Genomic DNA, 16,625 nt, shown 5'->3' on the forward strand with positions numbered 1-16,625 from the left:
TATTAAACTGTTATGTAACATAAATTTAGTAATGTTATGATTGAAATATTTATAGTATTTTTTTTTTCAAAATTAGTACAGCATTAGTTTTTACAATTGAAATATTTATAGTATTTTTTTTGAAAATTAGTACAGCATTAGTTTTTACAAATAAAACTATGCATAGTTGATTGTTCATATACGACATAAATGTGAAGAATGACTTTTTTGTTTGTTTTGTAGCATTCAGTTAAACAAACTGAATAAATATGGGCTATTATTGAATAGAATTATGTTAATAAGCCTCAATTAAAACAGATGAATAAAAATAACATATAACATAAATAATCAATATAAATTTCATCAAACTAAAATAGGAACATAAATTGTTAATTAAATTTATACACATGATAATCTAGTATTTACAAAAATAAAAATTAATGTGATCATGCAAGATGTATTATAAAAATTCTAAAATTTGTAAACAACAGAATCAATATTCAATTCAATTAAATCTTTTTCAATAAACTGGCTTTCATATCATAATATTTATACAACCTATAGCAATATAAAAAAATTAAATATACTGCATTAAAAAAAGAATTTTTATTTTAGAACATAAGAATAGGAACATGGATTATATTTAATAGTCTAACTTCAGGAAGTAGCAATTTTACAAAAATACAATATGTTAAAGGATGAATAATATTCATTTAAGAATACATATCAAACAAAGAATAGAAATTTTGTTGAACATTAAATATTCTTAGCAAAATGCTGCATTTTGCAGAATTAAGGTATTAGGATACTGATATTTAAATTATTTTTCATAAATTAATTATTTGTACAAATAATCAAATATAACAATTGGTTTAAGAGCATTATAAATCGACAAGTTTTCAAAAATGGGGGGGAGGCAATATTAAAGATACATGTTACAAATAGAAAGATTTAGTTTGGATATAATCAATTTTCATAATAGATAAAATTCTATATTAAAAATTTGAAGTTTTACAACTCACTTAAAAATCATAAAAAAAATTATGGTAGCAAGAGGCACTTGAAAATTTACAGAATTACTTGTAACAAGTAATTTTTTCAATATGATTTTTCAAATACTTTTTATTGCATTGGTTTGCAAATTGAGCATAAATGAAGTCATTTGCTGATAGGTATACTGGCATAAAAATTAAATGAAAAAGTTTTCTGCAAAAACTATTTTTTTTCAAAAACATATTTAGCAGTAAAAGAAATAAGATTTTTTTTCTCCTTTTTTTAAAATTATTAGCATCACATGATTGTCATTAAAAAAATTTCAGATTTTGATAATGTGACTTTATAATGCTCTATATGCGCAACCATAATTATTCAGATTTTTTAATCAACACAAGAAAATTCTCTATTCTTTTAAAGGTCAATTTAAAATTTTCTTTTCAGTAACTGACTCAACCTTTTGAAACAGCATATGTTCTGACAATCTTTTGAAATAAAAATAACTTTTAAAAATGACAAACACTGTGATACAAATGAACATAATTCACAATGAGCAAATTAATCAAAGTTAATTAAATAATTATGATCTTTGATTCTCTCAATTCAAATGAGTCACCTAGAGTAGACAGAACATTTTCTTTGGTCAAATATCCAGCTACTTGTACCAAAAGAAATGAACACTCAGTTGCCTTTCTTGTTGACTGCATAAACCACATGTCCATTGGCTATGCTACCATTTGAAAGAGTACTAATTTTGCTACCTTTACTTCCATCAGAGTAATTGATGGAAATGGCTTTACTTCCTTCATTGGAATTAACAGCAACAGCTACAGAGTCTGCTCCAATTAAAGAGTCTGTTGTAGTAGTTGGTTCTTCGTCCACATCTACATTTACAGGTCCATCACCATTAGCATTGTCCTCAGGCAATTGGGTGACACTTGGAAAGTACCTGTATATCTGTTCTTCAGTTGCGTCCTCTTCCCGAACGGATGACCGAAGAGGCGTGTTTGGAGTTGCCACTTCTTCAATGTCTACAGAATTGGTCAAATGTCTTTCACTAAAACAGTATGAAACTGCACGGAACTTGGCATTGACATGTGGACTCAACATCTGCACTATCTCCACAAAAGTTGGACGACTTTTAGGGCTTTTGTCCCAACACATTCTCATTAAGTTATCCCTATTTTAATAAAAAAAGATAAAACTGAGATTTTCTAATAACTTATTAACAGCATACTTTCATCACAACTATTTAAATTTTAATAGCTTGGAATAAATAAAAATTATTTACAACAGAGATCTCTACAATAGGCATATACATGTTAAACTTAATATGTTAAACATTACAAAACATCACTGTTATATTACTAAATTAATTACAGATAATACTTGTTTATGATTTAGTAATGTTATAGGATTAACAATTGAAATTTAATACAGTACAACAGAAATTTAATACAGCAGGTGATTAATATATATATATGGAAATTTAGAAATATGTATATTAAAATAAGATTTTATAAAAGAATAATTGAAATTCCTAATTGGAAATTTCTTAAAAACATTGTTATGAAGAAGCACATACATAGTACATTCTACAATAATTGGACAAATGATATGTAAGTAAGAAGATTAGAAGTGGTAGGATATAGTTCTTCAAATTTTTATTTTTCAATAAGAAATTGTAGAGAATTTTTAGTATTTTTCAAACATATTTCTTTCAAGGTTATTGGAATTTATTAACTGCTCTTTGCGAAATAAGTCAAATATTTATTTTTGGAATTAAAAATTTTAATGTAGTAAAATTTCCTGAAATGTCCATTTCTCTTTATTTTGATTGAACAGAACTTTTTAACTATAAACATATAAAATATATATGTAATGTTACAATAGGCTTAAATAATGGCCACTCAAACTTCTTCGAATGGCAGTCGGTGAATTTCAATAAAATCAGTTTTTCTTGTCTCATTTATTAAGATGAAGGAAAGAAACTCGGAAAAAAGTGAACTTTGCACTTAAACGGAATGGAGGCCTCAAGTAACAACAATGATTACCAAATAAAGAACAAAAAGTACTTTTCTCCACAAGCATAATTTTTTGATATTGAGAAGCATGCAAATGGTCTGTTTTGAATCTAGAACAGGATATAGAAGTGTTTGTCAGTTTGATATAGCAAAAATTGAGAAGAAAAGTTGCCAATACTTTGAAATGTGGGAGAACATAAATAAACAAAATCCTTGATAAAAAAGTTGTAATATTAAAAGAACAGAAATTTTTAAATTTTGTGACATCAAATAAAAATGTCAGACAATCTCTGCTAGCTTAAACGAAATTATTTTATTATGATTTAGAATTGGAATATAGTATATAAAAGAAAGATATGAGAAAGGAGAGAATGCTTATATTAATAAAACATAAAGACTGAAGCGAAATCAAATTGAATTCTTTCTTAAAAACATTTAGACACTTTGAATAATTTCTCCTTTTAAATAAAGATTAAAATTCACTGAGCTAAAAATAATCCATGAAAACTTATTCATATGCATATTTTTTTCTATCAAAAATAAAAATCTCACAGAATACATGGAACAGAAGGTAGCTGTTGAGAGGTTTTACTAAGCTTTTTTTTTAATCTTTGGATTTTAAAAAAAAGTTGAATTCTACAGCTGTTGATACAAATTTTTATTTTTTATATTTCTTACAGAATTCAAAGTAGCAAAAGCAGCCTTTTAAAGGGAATATTGAAGCATATCAGTTCATATCAATAATATACCAATATAACATGGATATATTCATTTTATAATTCAGAGAAAAATATCTCATACTTAAGCAAAAGTTTCTAATATTTTACTAAACAAAGCAATATATAGCTTTATATGAATAATTTCTCTGTTAAGTTTAAATAATTATTCAAGAAATGTAAATGTGTTTCACGTACACTAAAAAATTCTAGAAAATAAATTAATTTGTAACAAAAATTCAAAAACATTTTGATGTAGGTTATTAATTTTATTTTTCTCTTAAACAGAGATGTGTTACAATTTACTCTTCCTAGTGAGGAATAGATTGTTCGTACAAACAGCTTTTGCATAGTAAAGTAATTGCAGTATAGTGTCAATAATTTATCTTAAATTAATAATAATAATAAAATTGGCAAATAAAATACATTCAGTTTACACCTTTCATTACATGCTGTTTTAAAACTAAATTTATCATTCATTTAATATGAATATAGTTACAGTGATTTAAAACAATATTTATCCATGTATTCTTAAAAATTGCTGATCATGAATTAGTTGAATAATGTTCATTCAATCAATTGGTCTTGTTTAAATAACCTATAAGAGCAACCAAAAAAGAAATTCAAATGTTTTTCAGCAATCCTTATCACGGTATGTTTAAGATTTTGAAGAAATTATGAAATACACATTACACAATAAACAAGATATGTAAAAACAAATATGAATACTTTTTTCTATAGCAAAAAGATGTATATCAACTGGATAAAAAATTAAAGTACTTAATTAAAAAAAAAAAATTGAAGAATTAATCCTTACAATTCTTTTGGGCAGTTTTCTGGTTTTTCCATTGACCCTCCTCTAATTACGAAATTCAGAACATCTTCATTGGAGAGTCCTTGATATGGCTGTGATGCTAGAGTTGCCATCTCCCAAAGTACAACCCCATATGACCTAAAACCAATTATTAATAGCTTTTGAACATGTTCTATTGGTGATCTCATTGGTGATGAAATCAATGAAATATCACAGCAAAACTAAACTTTGCATCAGCATAAATGATAAAATGAAACAAACTGAAATGAAAATATTGTATAATATTGAAAATTATTTTAATAAAATTACTAATAGATCAGTGAAATCAGAGACAGGAAATGGAATAAGCTTTCATGAAAATAAATTAAGCTTTGAATATTAACATATGCATTTCATGATTAATGTATGTAAAATATACAATAAAAATCTATTTAAAATAATCTACAAATAAAGTTAATATATAGCGATTTATTGAATATATGAAGCATTTAAATTGTTAGCTTCATTTCACAATTATTTAAGTTTCGTATATCAAACATTATATTTTTAACATGCATTAAGGCAATCAAAAGTGAAATATAATAATTTAATTCAATTAAATGATTTTATTCAAGGAGTCTTACCATACATCCGTTCTACTGTCAAAAATACCATCTTTTAGAGATTCTGGTGACATCCAGCGAACTGGAAGAAGACCTTTTCCTCCTTTGCGATAATAATCAGTTTCATAAACATCTCTTGTCATTCCAAAATCACCAATTTTCACCGTTAAATCTTCTGCTACCATGCAGTTACGAGCAGCAAGATCTCTATGGACAAATTTTTTTGCTGCCAGATATGCCATGCCATCTGCTATTTCAGCTGCCATTTGAAGAATCTGTTTTAATGTAGGTGGTGGTTCACCAGGATTGTCCTGCAATCAAAAATATTTGAGTATCCTCTGAATTAAAAAAGTTTAAAGTCAAATAGTTAAAATATATATTTACATCTGAGTCAGGTCTGTGTGAACGTAAGTAAGTTTTCAGATCTCCATTAGTCATTAGTTCCATAATGACAAGAGTTGGCTGGCCTTTCGATACAACACCCAGAAGTTTTATAACATGGTGACAATTGAAAGCCCTATCAAAACAAAGGAGAATAATTGAAATCTCTCGCTCTCTTTTTTGCAAAAAATTATTGTGATTGAAACAAACAAAATCCCACAGAATTTAGATTATAATGATAAATGATAAAGTAATTCCATACTTACCCTTTGAATTATATATCAAGATTGTTCAGATGCAATTACTATTATTCATTACTTTTAAATATTTGTGTATGAATATTCTTAATTAATAAAAGAGATTTGTACTTTCTGTAAATTCAGTGAATGGAAGGATTGAGAATTTTTTAAAAATAATATTTATTGCAAGTCCTGACTTGGTATTTAATTCCTTTTTTTTTTTTTTTAAGTTTTAAAAGAAGCAAAATATAAAAGTAATCTTATGTCCATCCATCATATTATTAAGAAAATGATTTTTTTTTAGAAATGTACATTTTGACATTTGCATACAACAAATATTTGCAATTCAGAATGTATTCGTGGCGGATTGTAACGTGCAAGGATAGAACCTGGGACCTAGTGGTTCAAAGTCCAGTAACATGACCACGATACAATTGCTCATGCAGCATAGCTGTTAACTGCCTTATAAAGCTTTCACCACATATTCAATCTCTCTACAAGCGAGCAACTTATTTATTATTGAAGTAGTTATTGTAATTTAAAATGTTTATAATATGATTTTTAATCAATAAAAGTTAAACATTTTTTACGGATTATTTTTCAAATAATCACTTACTTCATCACAGATGCTTCTTGCAAAAATTCAATTCGTTCTCTTAGAGATGCACTTTCATTCACAGTCTAAAAAAAATTTTTGAGATTAAATAAACTTAGAAATTTTAAAGTTAATTTAAATAAAACTAGGAACTAGAAACAAATTTAAGATAATATTAAACTTAAAGTAGAATTTGTTTCAAGTTAATATCAATATCAGTTTTATAATTAAAAAAAATTAAATTAAATTTGCTGAAAGACAGAATTTATAAGAAAAAAAAAATTAAAAGAGTCACAATTTTTCTGATGAAAGATGCACATATTTTTTGCTTACACCACAAATTAAAATGTAACATAAATATATTTCAATACCTATTAAATGTGCAACATATTTATAAATGGTAGAGCATATGCCAGATAATAAAATTATTTCATTATACAGCAATAAATATTCATGAAAAATGCAATAACACTTTAATATTAAAAAAGCATCATTATGTTCTTAACATATAATTTAAAAATAGATTTAAAAAAATCATTATTATTCTTGTAAGGCTAAAACATGAAATCTAAGCCTTCTCCAAAAAGTTTTTATTAATATTCATGGAACAGACCTTAGCAGCACAAGGTGTTAATGGCTTTCCATCTAAATCAATCACATTTCCTTTGTAAACCATGCCAAATGAGCCTTGTCCTAGTTCTTCTAAAAGATGAACTTTTTCTCGTTCAATTTCCCATTCATCAGGTGTATAAACTATATCAAAATATGGTATTAAAAAAATGCAAAGAAATCATGTGATTCAGATATTAATCAGAGCAAATAAGATTTTACTAAATTTAAGAAATTTCAAAGGAATTTTGATTATACACTGGCAACATTTCAAGACATCATTTTTGTTAAAAATAAAATTACATATAAATGATGTATATATTCTGAGTTTCTTGATTATTATATTCATGTGTTTAAAAATAGAAAATGAGAAATTAATTGTAATGAAAGATAGGTATAAGAGCATCAAAAATTAATTTATGAATTCTTCCAAATTTCCACTTATAAAATTTCAAGGTAAAATTTAAATTTTAATAAAAAAACCCATATAAACCCTTAATTACACCTATACAAGATAGCAATTGTCAATAATAATAAGAAGATGTAGAATATAAAAGGTTAAAACATCATCGGATTTTGGCAAAAAGTAAAATTTAGTGATGCAGCTTCAAATAAGTAATTTTATTTCAGAATATAACTATAATGTTTTGAATCAATCTATAAAGGATTTTTTTATATAACAGAGAATAAAATTTGTTATTTTTTTTCAAATTTAGAATTAATGTAAAAATCTTATGCACAATTATATTCTTCTACACAATTCTTTCACAATATCAGCAAAAGTCTTGAGACGAAACAAATAAATAAAGGAGGAAAGAAAAAAAATAATAAAAAAAGTGAGCAACTAAACATTATAGAATAATTTCAATAATGAAGAATTCGATAATAAACTTAAAATTTAATTTTAGAGAATAGATAGAATATAATAATAAAAATACAACAGAAACACAAAATAAAACAAACTTTCAAAATCATAAAATCTACTTAATTTAACATACCTAGATTAGAGCTCATGTATTCCGGATTGACTGATGCATAATCAACATAGTCTGGAATTCTTGGGCTCAACCTTAATGGAAAATATTAGTTTAAATAATTTACTGAATTATTTTGATAGATAGAAATAATTTTGTGTTTAATTTTCAAAGCATTTATTCTCTTAATACTCTTTGAAAAATGTAATCAATAATAACCATATTTATTCAAAAAGAGTAAAAAAAAAAGATATTTCAACAAATATAACGTATATTAATTAAAAGTAGCTAGGAAAATAAAATACAGAAAAAAATTTGGCAACATATGCATTTCATGAAAAAACTGGTTTTGTATTTTGACAATAGAAGGGAAACTGATTAATGAATCAGAGAAATTAGCACAACCACTTCATGATAGCATAAAAAAGTACTCACTTCCATCTATAAACTCCATACATGCACCCAATTGCTACTGCTATGAAGAATACAATACCCAAAGCCAAAGCAGTTTCCATGGTAATGTTATCTATATATATGATAATAATTTACTTATTAATGGATAACGTTGATATGCAGAAAATTTTTATCTTAATATCACATATTATACTGTTTATGCTAATATATTTTTAACATGATATTCCATTTTTTTTTCAATAGCACAATTCCTAACTTCACACATTGATAAAATCCCAAATTGATAAAAAAATAAAAGTTTTCTGAAAATTCAGAGTTTTAAACAATGTTCATACAAAAACAATATGGTCTGAAAGGAAGTGAGTCTATTTTTGGAACTTACCAGAGACAGCAACAATATGAAAATAAACATGTTGGGTCCAATTTCCATGACCAGCCAATGATGTTGCCCTGATACGTAAGGAGTAATTTCCAGGTGGCAATTCAGAAAGGTAGTAACCATTACGGATCAAATAATTTGATCTGGTGACACATATCCTTTTAGGTTTGTACTATATTAGGATTTAAAATTTTTAGTATTATTAATATGAGCAAACAATCCATTGAAACAATAAGATCTAAATTAAGTAAATAGTCAATAGTAGGACTTATTTGGTTTTAAACACACAATTAATTCCTAAAATTACACATTTCATATAAAAAAATATACAGAATTATAACCTTATAATGGATGCATCTTTTTAAAAAAATGTATCCATTATACTTTAAACTTAAAAAATAATTTTTAATAAAATAAATTTTTTTAAAAAATTTATAAGATGAATGAAATAATTTATTGATATTCCTATTCTACGCAAAACTTGCACATATATTGCATTTCCAGAATAAATTGCATTATTTAATGAAATAATAAAAAGAACTAAACAGTTAAAAATTATAACACACTTTTAAGATACTTGAATAGATAATTTACAGATGAAGATTCATTTTTATCAAATATGTAAATAATTTAATCAAGATGAAGAAAAATTCCCCTCCCGCCTTTTTATTTAATTGATATAAATTGAAAATGATTGATCTAAATAAAGTTTTTTTTTTTTACTACTATATGGTTTTTAGTCTATATAAACATTTTAGTCCTCTTAATTTTTCAAGATGAATTATGCCTCTATTTATTTGAACTAATAATTAAGGTTGAAAAATTTAAACATCAAAAAATCTAAACAAAGCAAATAAACATCATGCATTGTAAGAAATGAAATATAAATATTCATCAAACTGTACTCTTGAAATTTACTAGCAAAAGTATAGTTTGATTAGGCATGACACATTTTCCATTATTGACTAAATAAAGAAGGATCTGGGCAATGCATATCATAATCTGCTATATCATAACACTGACATATTGTTTGGCATTTTTCAAACAAGATCAAGTTTAGCTGTTTAAAAAATAAGATGTATTCTTACATTTTCACCATTCATTCTTCTATACTCTATAGTATAGGCAATAATAACACCATTCGATTCTTTTGGCTCTTCCCATTTCACAAAACCAGAGTATACAGTAGCATTTTCAGTTAATATCTGCACACTATTACTCCTGATATCATCAGCACCAGCTGCAAGAAGAATTAATGTCAGTTATAATTGAACTAAAAGATAAAATGAGAATTATGTAGCATTAGAAATTACGACCTATCCATAATGTTACGAATTCTGTAAATTGGTGTAATTTGTCTTATGATAATGAATGTTATATGTATCCCATTGTATTTCAATAGCAAGTCGCCAAATTGGCGAGATATTGGCTCATTGGCGATGTTTTAGGCAACTAATTTTTGTCGCCAAATTTGGCGACATTTCGCCAAATTTGGCGACGGAAGTTGGAAACCTTGGCGACAGAGAGAATTTTCTAGAGGGATCCTGATTTCTTGAATTCTGGATTCCATATCCCACCCCAATAAAATAAAAAAAAAATTATTAGCAAATAGTGCAATAAAAATCAATAATAATGAGACAGTATTTTTAAAATTTTACTTTGAAATTTATTACATAAATTTAAGACCATTTGTAAAGATTAATATTTCAGAAAAAAAAAATTATAATAACTTCAAAAAATGAGGTGAAAGCAGTCAAGTCACAAAGACAGTATCTATTTGAAGAACTTTTAAAATTGAAGAATAATAATAAATAATAAATCCCATATATTAATAAAAAAAATTACTAAATGAAGATAAAAGAATAAAAAAATATAAAATGTGATACAGTTTTCATGTGTTGCAACAGCAAGAGATTTACCAAGTTCTTTTGACTAAATACAACAGCATCACATACAAAACTATTTAAGTTAACAACACTTTAAAAAAAAAAGAAGACAAAATTCTATAACAGAAAATGATAGTTTAATAAAAATATTGAGCTTACGTAAATGAAGAGTCCGTACACTTGTGATAGCTTTTGTACTACATGGATCAGTTCTCATATTTGGTCGACTATCTTGACAAGCTCGGATCTAAAATATTATTAAATAATATATATTCCAGAAATATGTATATTTAATAATAAAAAAATACAAATAACAAATAAATGTTTCAGCTATTAGTGTCATTACTTAACAGAAAAATATGAGATGAGTTAGACAATTAACACAACCATGCACAATCCCTTTATTTTCTATGTTTGGTCATATTTTTGCAATATCATTTCAGTGCTATCATAAAAGTATATGCAACAGATGCTTACTCACAAAAATTTGTGAATAGTTACATAACAAAAATTTATTTTAAATATTTATTTAAATAATAAACGAATGACACAACAGGATTAGTATTAATATAGTTAATATGAATTTTTATGATTAAAATTTAAACATACTTTAAAACTAAAATTTTATTATATTTAAACACAGAAAAATAACATTCCAAAATTACAAAGATCTAATTAAAACAATCAGAATTGTTAGGAAGTTAATAGCTAAGTGTTTTCAATCTCATATTTAAATAGTAAAGTTCAATATTCAGAAATATCAGATTTAATACATGATTAAGAGAAAATATCAACTGAAAATAATTAATGCATGGAAACACAAATCAAAGGTCAAAATTTTGCTAGAAAAAATATCTTTCTAAAGAAATAAGATATTAATCATTATACTGATTTAATGATATTAATATACTTCATGAAGAAGAAACAGTACCTTTTAAAGAGACTGTTTTTTTTTACTGCCATTTTATTAGTCTTTACATATTTAAAAAAGTTTCTAATAAATAATCATCAAATCCAACCAAAATTTTCCACTAAAATAAACTTACTTCAACTGTATATTCTGTAAAATGTCTTAAAGTAGAAACAACTATAAAAGTATGATGATACACTAATCTCCTGAATTGTAATAACGAGCCATTAACATATTTGTCTCCATCAAGAGGTTGTATTGAAGGATTAACAACACTGAAAGGATCACTCGTGGTCCTCGGTGTAGTTTCTTCTTTTGAAGTTCGTACAAGTACATGTCTTCGGCTTCGAGTTATATCTGGACTGGAATATAAAAAAATGAATTTAAGATCTGTAAAATCATTATAAGAAATATGAAAAAAATCATTAAATTAACAAAATAAAAATTTGATTAATAAAGCAAAATATCTGTCTTTATGTCATCTTGTAATAAAAGCACTGCAGAATAATCAATTTAAATTAATGAATAAACTACTAAAACTGCTTAAATCATCAATATTTTATTTTTATATAACAGACATTAAAATAAATATATTCCATAAGACAAAAAAAAAAAAAAATCATATTATGTCACTTTTTTTAAAATTAAAAAGAGACAACATATGGGACAATGCACAAAATCAACCAATAAGTTAAATAAGCTGAATGTTCAAAAATATGATTGTAAATTAGATAAATACTACAAACTGCTGTTATTCTTTAGCTGCTATTTCTCTGCTAAAGTTATATTCTTTAAATTATCATATTAATTATAAAAGTAGTTAGGAATAATGTATTTTATTAATTTTCAATGCAAATGAGATCACCTAAATATTTATCACATATCTTAACAGTAAATTTAATTTCAAAAACATTTTTTAAATGTTAACCTTTTATTTTAATATAACTACAGAAATATTCGGTAAAATTTTGCCACTCGTTTTCTTAGAAAGAATGTTGGAAATTTTACAGATCTTGGTAAAGCTAGGAACCTTCAGAAGATAAAAACATGATTTGGATGCTTCTAATGTTTACATAATGCGCACAGCTGAATTAGCAATACAATGAAAGTATTTAGTAGAAATATATGGACATCAAATGGATAAATTTATTTCTATAGAGTTAATTGTATGTTCTTATTTAGCATAAACATATCATATTTCATATATTTTATTTTAATAAATTTCATATATTTTATTTTAATAATAATAAATTTAATTAATTAACAAATATTAGTAAAAATATTAAAGACTAAAAATATTTAAATTCTTGTAAACTAACTTTTTAATATACACTTTGTTATGCAAGAAATCTTCAAAATGAATCTGGAATTCTGCATCATCATCATCAACACCCAAAGTTCTTTGATCCTTTGAACAAGCACAGCATTCTCCATCTTCACCGGAATCTGCACTAGATGAAGTAGCATTGTCAAAAAGTCCAGTATGTCTTGTGTCATCATCGTACAAACTTTTTCGATATTCAGGGAAAGCAATTGCTAATAAATAAATAAAAACTCAATTAACAACAATATGTAAGGCCTTTTAAATTCATCTAAAATTTAAACTACTTTCTGCAATTCTTATTACTTATTTTACATGGAAAGAAATAAAGTATTCACGAGTATGGTATAAAATAATTCACAAGTACGACATATAAGAATGTGTGTGTGTCTGTCTGTCTGTACACTTGGAAGGAAAAAATAGGCATTCTACAATAGATAGTTTTTCAATTAGAAAAAAAAAAATCCTTATTTGTATGGATTGAATAACCAAAAATTATGGATATCCTAATCAGAAATATTGACAATGTTTCTAATAATCAATAATAAATAGTAAATATATTAGTAATGTTTTCCATCTAGAGACAGATCAGAATAAATAACAAGACAAAAATTACCTATTCTTTTTTGAATTTTACAATCAATTCAATTATGAATGCGAAAAACTGACGTCCTGCATAGTTACAGCATAAATAATATATTTACTATAACTTTTAAGTAAAAAATTTTGAACTATTATACAAAGACGCTTTATATGAGAAAGATGTAAATAAATGGAAATGTAATATACAAACAAGGAAGATAACAATTCCACAATAGCTCCATACTTATTTGATCCAAAATTGAAAGTAAAACAATAATTAATAAAGTGAAGATCAATATTTTAGAGTCTATATTTATATCTATACTTATGCTATATCTTGAATACTTACGCTCTAAACAATAATTTCGTTGGGCTGAAAAGTAAGATGAATCTTCTTCGTAAACACCTTCTACAATATAGTAAGTAACATTTCCATTGGGGTGTTTGGGAGGCTTCCAAGATACTACTATTTCACCATGCAGTGTTGATCTTGCTTTTATACTTACAGGTGGAGTAGGAGTGTCTGGTTCAGTTTTAAAATATACAATGGAGCTTTGAGCACCTTGTCTACCTGATGCAGTTGTATATGTACGTATATAAAGAGCATACTGAGTAAACGGCTTGAGGTCAGTTATATGATGAATAATGAAATTATTTGAATCTTCAACAACCTCTACATCCCGAACTGTCCATCTGTGATAAGGTAAAAAAATTATTATTATTATTTAACAACCAAAAAGACAAATTTAGGAAATAAAATAAATTCTAATAATTTTTAGCCATCTGCAGAGTTACTTCTAAGGTTCAATCCTTTTGCAGATATTAATGAACTCAATGCATGGACAGCTCCTAATGATTTAACATGCTTTAAAGCTCACTCTCAGAAATTGCTTTTATAATAAAGTAAGAGATGGAAATTTTAATTAATTCTATTAAAAACAAAATATTTCTATCCACACAGCATTAGAAACAATAAAAGCACTCAAAATTATAGACCAATTTAGTCCTATATATATATATATATGTTACGGCCAAAGCCCGAAATCGGCCAGATCGCGAATTGGCCGGCCAATTCGCGATCTGGCCAACGTTGCTGTAAACTTACCGGCCAATGTCCGATCTTTTCTTGATTTCGGGCTTTGGCCGGCCAATTCGCGAAATGGCTGGGGACGATCGGCCAAAGTAGAAAGAAAGGAATCAAGAGCACATTGTTTTACACCCTGTTAAAAATGAAGTATTTAAAAATGAGTACTTCTGTGTACTGTTTTTTTTTAAGTGCAACTGTTTCAGAAACGAGTTCAAATATAAGTGACACCTCTGAGTTAAAAATAAGCTTGTAATATATAAAAATATGATCTCGTGTTATTCTGTTCTCATATTAAAGCCATAATAGAAATTATTCAGTGAACGTGTATACTTTAACAACGTGATAGCGTGAAGATTAGATTTGCGCCCTTCAAAATGAAATAATTATATCTTGAGCAAAGGCGTTGCGTATCATGTATGAATACAAAGGCAAATTGAGTATTCAGTTTTCAATTACCTTTAAAGGTGTTCCTTAATCTTTTTCTGCTCCATGGACCTAATGTTAAAGATCCCAGACCACATTGTCTCCCGAAATGTCGCTTCAAAAAATATGAAATTTTTTGCAAAGGCAAATAACAAAAATAAGGGCTAATTAAAACAAATATGAAGGACAAATAGTTTTGTTATTAATATCATTTAAAGACATTTCTTTGTTGGCGCCATCTGTCGAATTTCACCTACAACATGTCCTTATTTATATTTTATACATCAATGTCATTATATTTATTTACCACTAGTCGCCTTTGGCGACCAGCCGGTTCACCAGTATTAATGATCGCTAAAATTTTCAATTAATGTAAATTGCTCTCTTAGTAGCTTTTTCTGCAAAATATTTTTGAGCTTCATATTTTGGTAGTTATGTGATTCAGTCGTACTTTTATGTAGGCCTTAAACAGTTCTGTTTCATTGTACTACTTTCCCTAATGTTCTGTCAGTATCCATAAAATTTCTACTTTAAACTAAAGTGGAAATGTTAAACTGCAATCAATATAAAAGCTTTTTATATTAAAGCTAACCATATCTTTTTTTTAAATATGAAAATTGAAATCAGAGTCGTTCAGCAGTGAAATCTGACCGATTTATGAAGTTTTTATGCATCATTTTTATAATCACAGGCCAATCACTGTATAGAAACCCTGCAGAGGATTAGCGTATCTTCATTGAGAGAGTCGGTGAAGTGGTCTAAAATCGCCAGTTTTTATAGAAGTGTGATATTGAAATTTCATAAATCAGTCAGTTTTAGTGATTGATTTAGTTGGTTTGAGTTCAACAATTTTTATTAAAAATATCGGGTCTCATGATTATTTTGTTAAATATGATTCAAAGGGTAGAGGACCTATGTAAAAATTTAAAATTCCAGATTCATCAGAGCATTTATTGACTAAAGTTATATTAAATATAATTATTTAGTTAATTTAGACCATTTTGTTAGCAAATGTATGCCCCAAATTAGCTGATGGTAGCTGATTAGAATGATTATCCTAAGTATATTAAACTATGTTTGCCTTAAATTAAATTGTTTTATTGAATTAATAATATAGGTATTGTCAAAGCTCATAGAAAACTTTGCCTCCTTTTACTTTTCAGAAAATATCTGTTTTTTTTTTTTTTTTTTTTTCATTTTATACAGACACCTGCAGAAAATTACAATTTTGTTTATTAAATTTGCAATAATAGTTGATTTATTTTTTAATTTAAACTTCTATCAATGTGATGGCAACACGTTGATAAAAGATATTTTTTTTAATTTGACGTGCTCGTGCAGATTAAATTTTAGCATAATTTATAAATTAAATTTTAAGCTTTAATTAAAAAAAGCTTTAATTTGATGCAAAAATCGATTTTGTGCTGTAATATTTTCGTTATAGCGATAAAACGCCGAAATTACGCTTAATTTTTAATTAAAATTCTAATTAAAAATTTTAAAAAATCGCTCCAGGGTGCACATTTCCGACCTCCAAGGTATATATATGCCAAATTTGATAACTGTTTGTCAAACGGTTTGGACTGTAGAGCGCCAACACACACAAACACACACACGCGCACAAACATACATTGAGCTGTATTTATAAGTATAGATTATCACATCGGGTTTTGGCCAAGGATGCCCGGCCACTTCGC

The 16,625-nt window shown here is 26.4% G+C and overlaps 1 protein-coding gene across 1 annotated transcript in view; it reads right to left on the reverse strand.

Moving 5' to 3' along the window:
• Positions 1 to 722: 722 nt before the first annotated feature.
• The window catches only part of LOC129965729 (insulin-like peptide receptor), a 213,725-nt gene continuing 197,822 nt past the window's right edge, over positions 723 to 16,625 (reverse strand). Inside the window, exons 11-24 of the mRNA XM_056079856.1 lie at positions 13,768 to 14,111; positions 12,835 to 13,051; positions 11,652 to 11,877; positions 10,765 to 10,852; positions 9,808 to 9,959; positions 8,723 to 8,891; positions 8,362 to 8,452; positions 7,951 to 8,021; positions 6,957 to 7,096; positions 6,365 to 6,429; positions 5,513 to 5,645; positions 5,150 to 5,439; positions 4,530 to 4,664; positions 723 to 2,152 (exon numbers count right to left, since the gene is read on the reverse strand). Coding sequence (XP_055935831.1) covers positions 1,654 to 2,152; positions 4,530 to 4,664; positions 5,150 to 5,439; positions 5,513 to 5,645; positions 6,365 to 6,429; positions 6,957 to 7,096; positions 7,951 to 8,021; positions 8,362 to 8,452; positions 8,723 to 8,891; positions 9,808 to 9,959; positions 10,765 to 10,852; positions 11,652 to 11,877; positions 12,835 to 13,051; positions 13,768 to 14,111 — 2,620 coding nt within the window. The 3' untranslated portion in view covers positions 723 to 1,653. The remainder of the gene's footprint in view (positions 2,153 to 4,529; positions 4,665 to 5,149; positions 5,440 to 5,512; positions 5,646 to 6,364; positions 6,430 to 6,956; positions 7,097 to 7,950; positions 8,022 to 8,361; positions 8,453 to 8,722; positions 8,892 to 9,807; positions 9,960 to 10,764; positions 10,853 to 11,651; positions 11,878 to 12,834; positions 13,052 to 13,767; positions 14,112 to 16,625) is intronic.

This window comes from Argiope bruennichi, chromosome 4 (assembly GCF_947563725.1).
Source record: "Argiope bruennichi chromosome 4, qqArgBrue1.1, whole genome shotgun sequence".
NCBI lineage: Eukaryota > Metazoa > Arthropoda > Arachnida > Araneae > Araneidae > Argiope > Argiope bruennichi.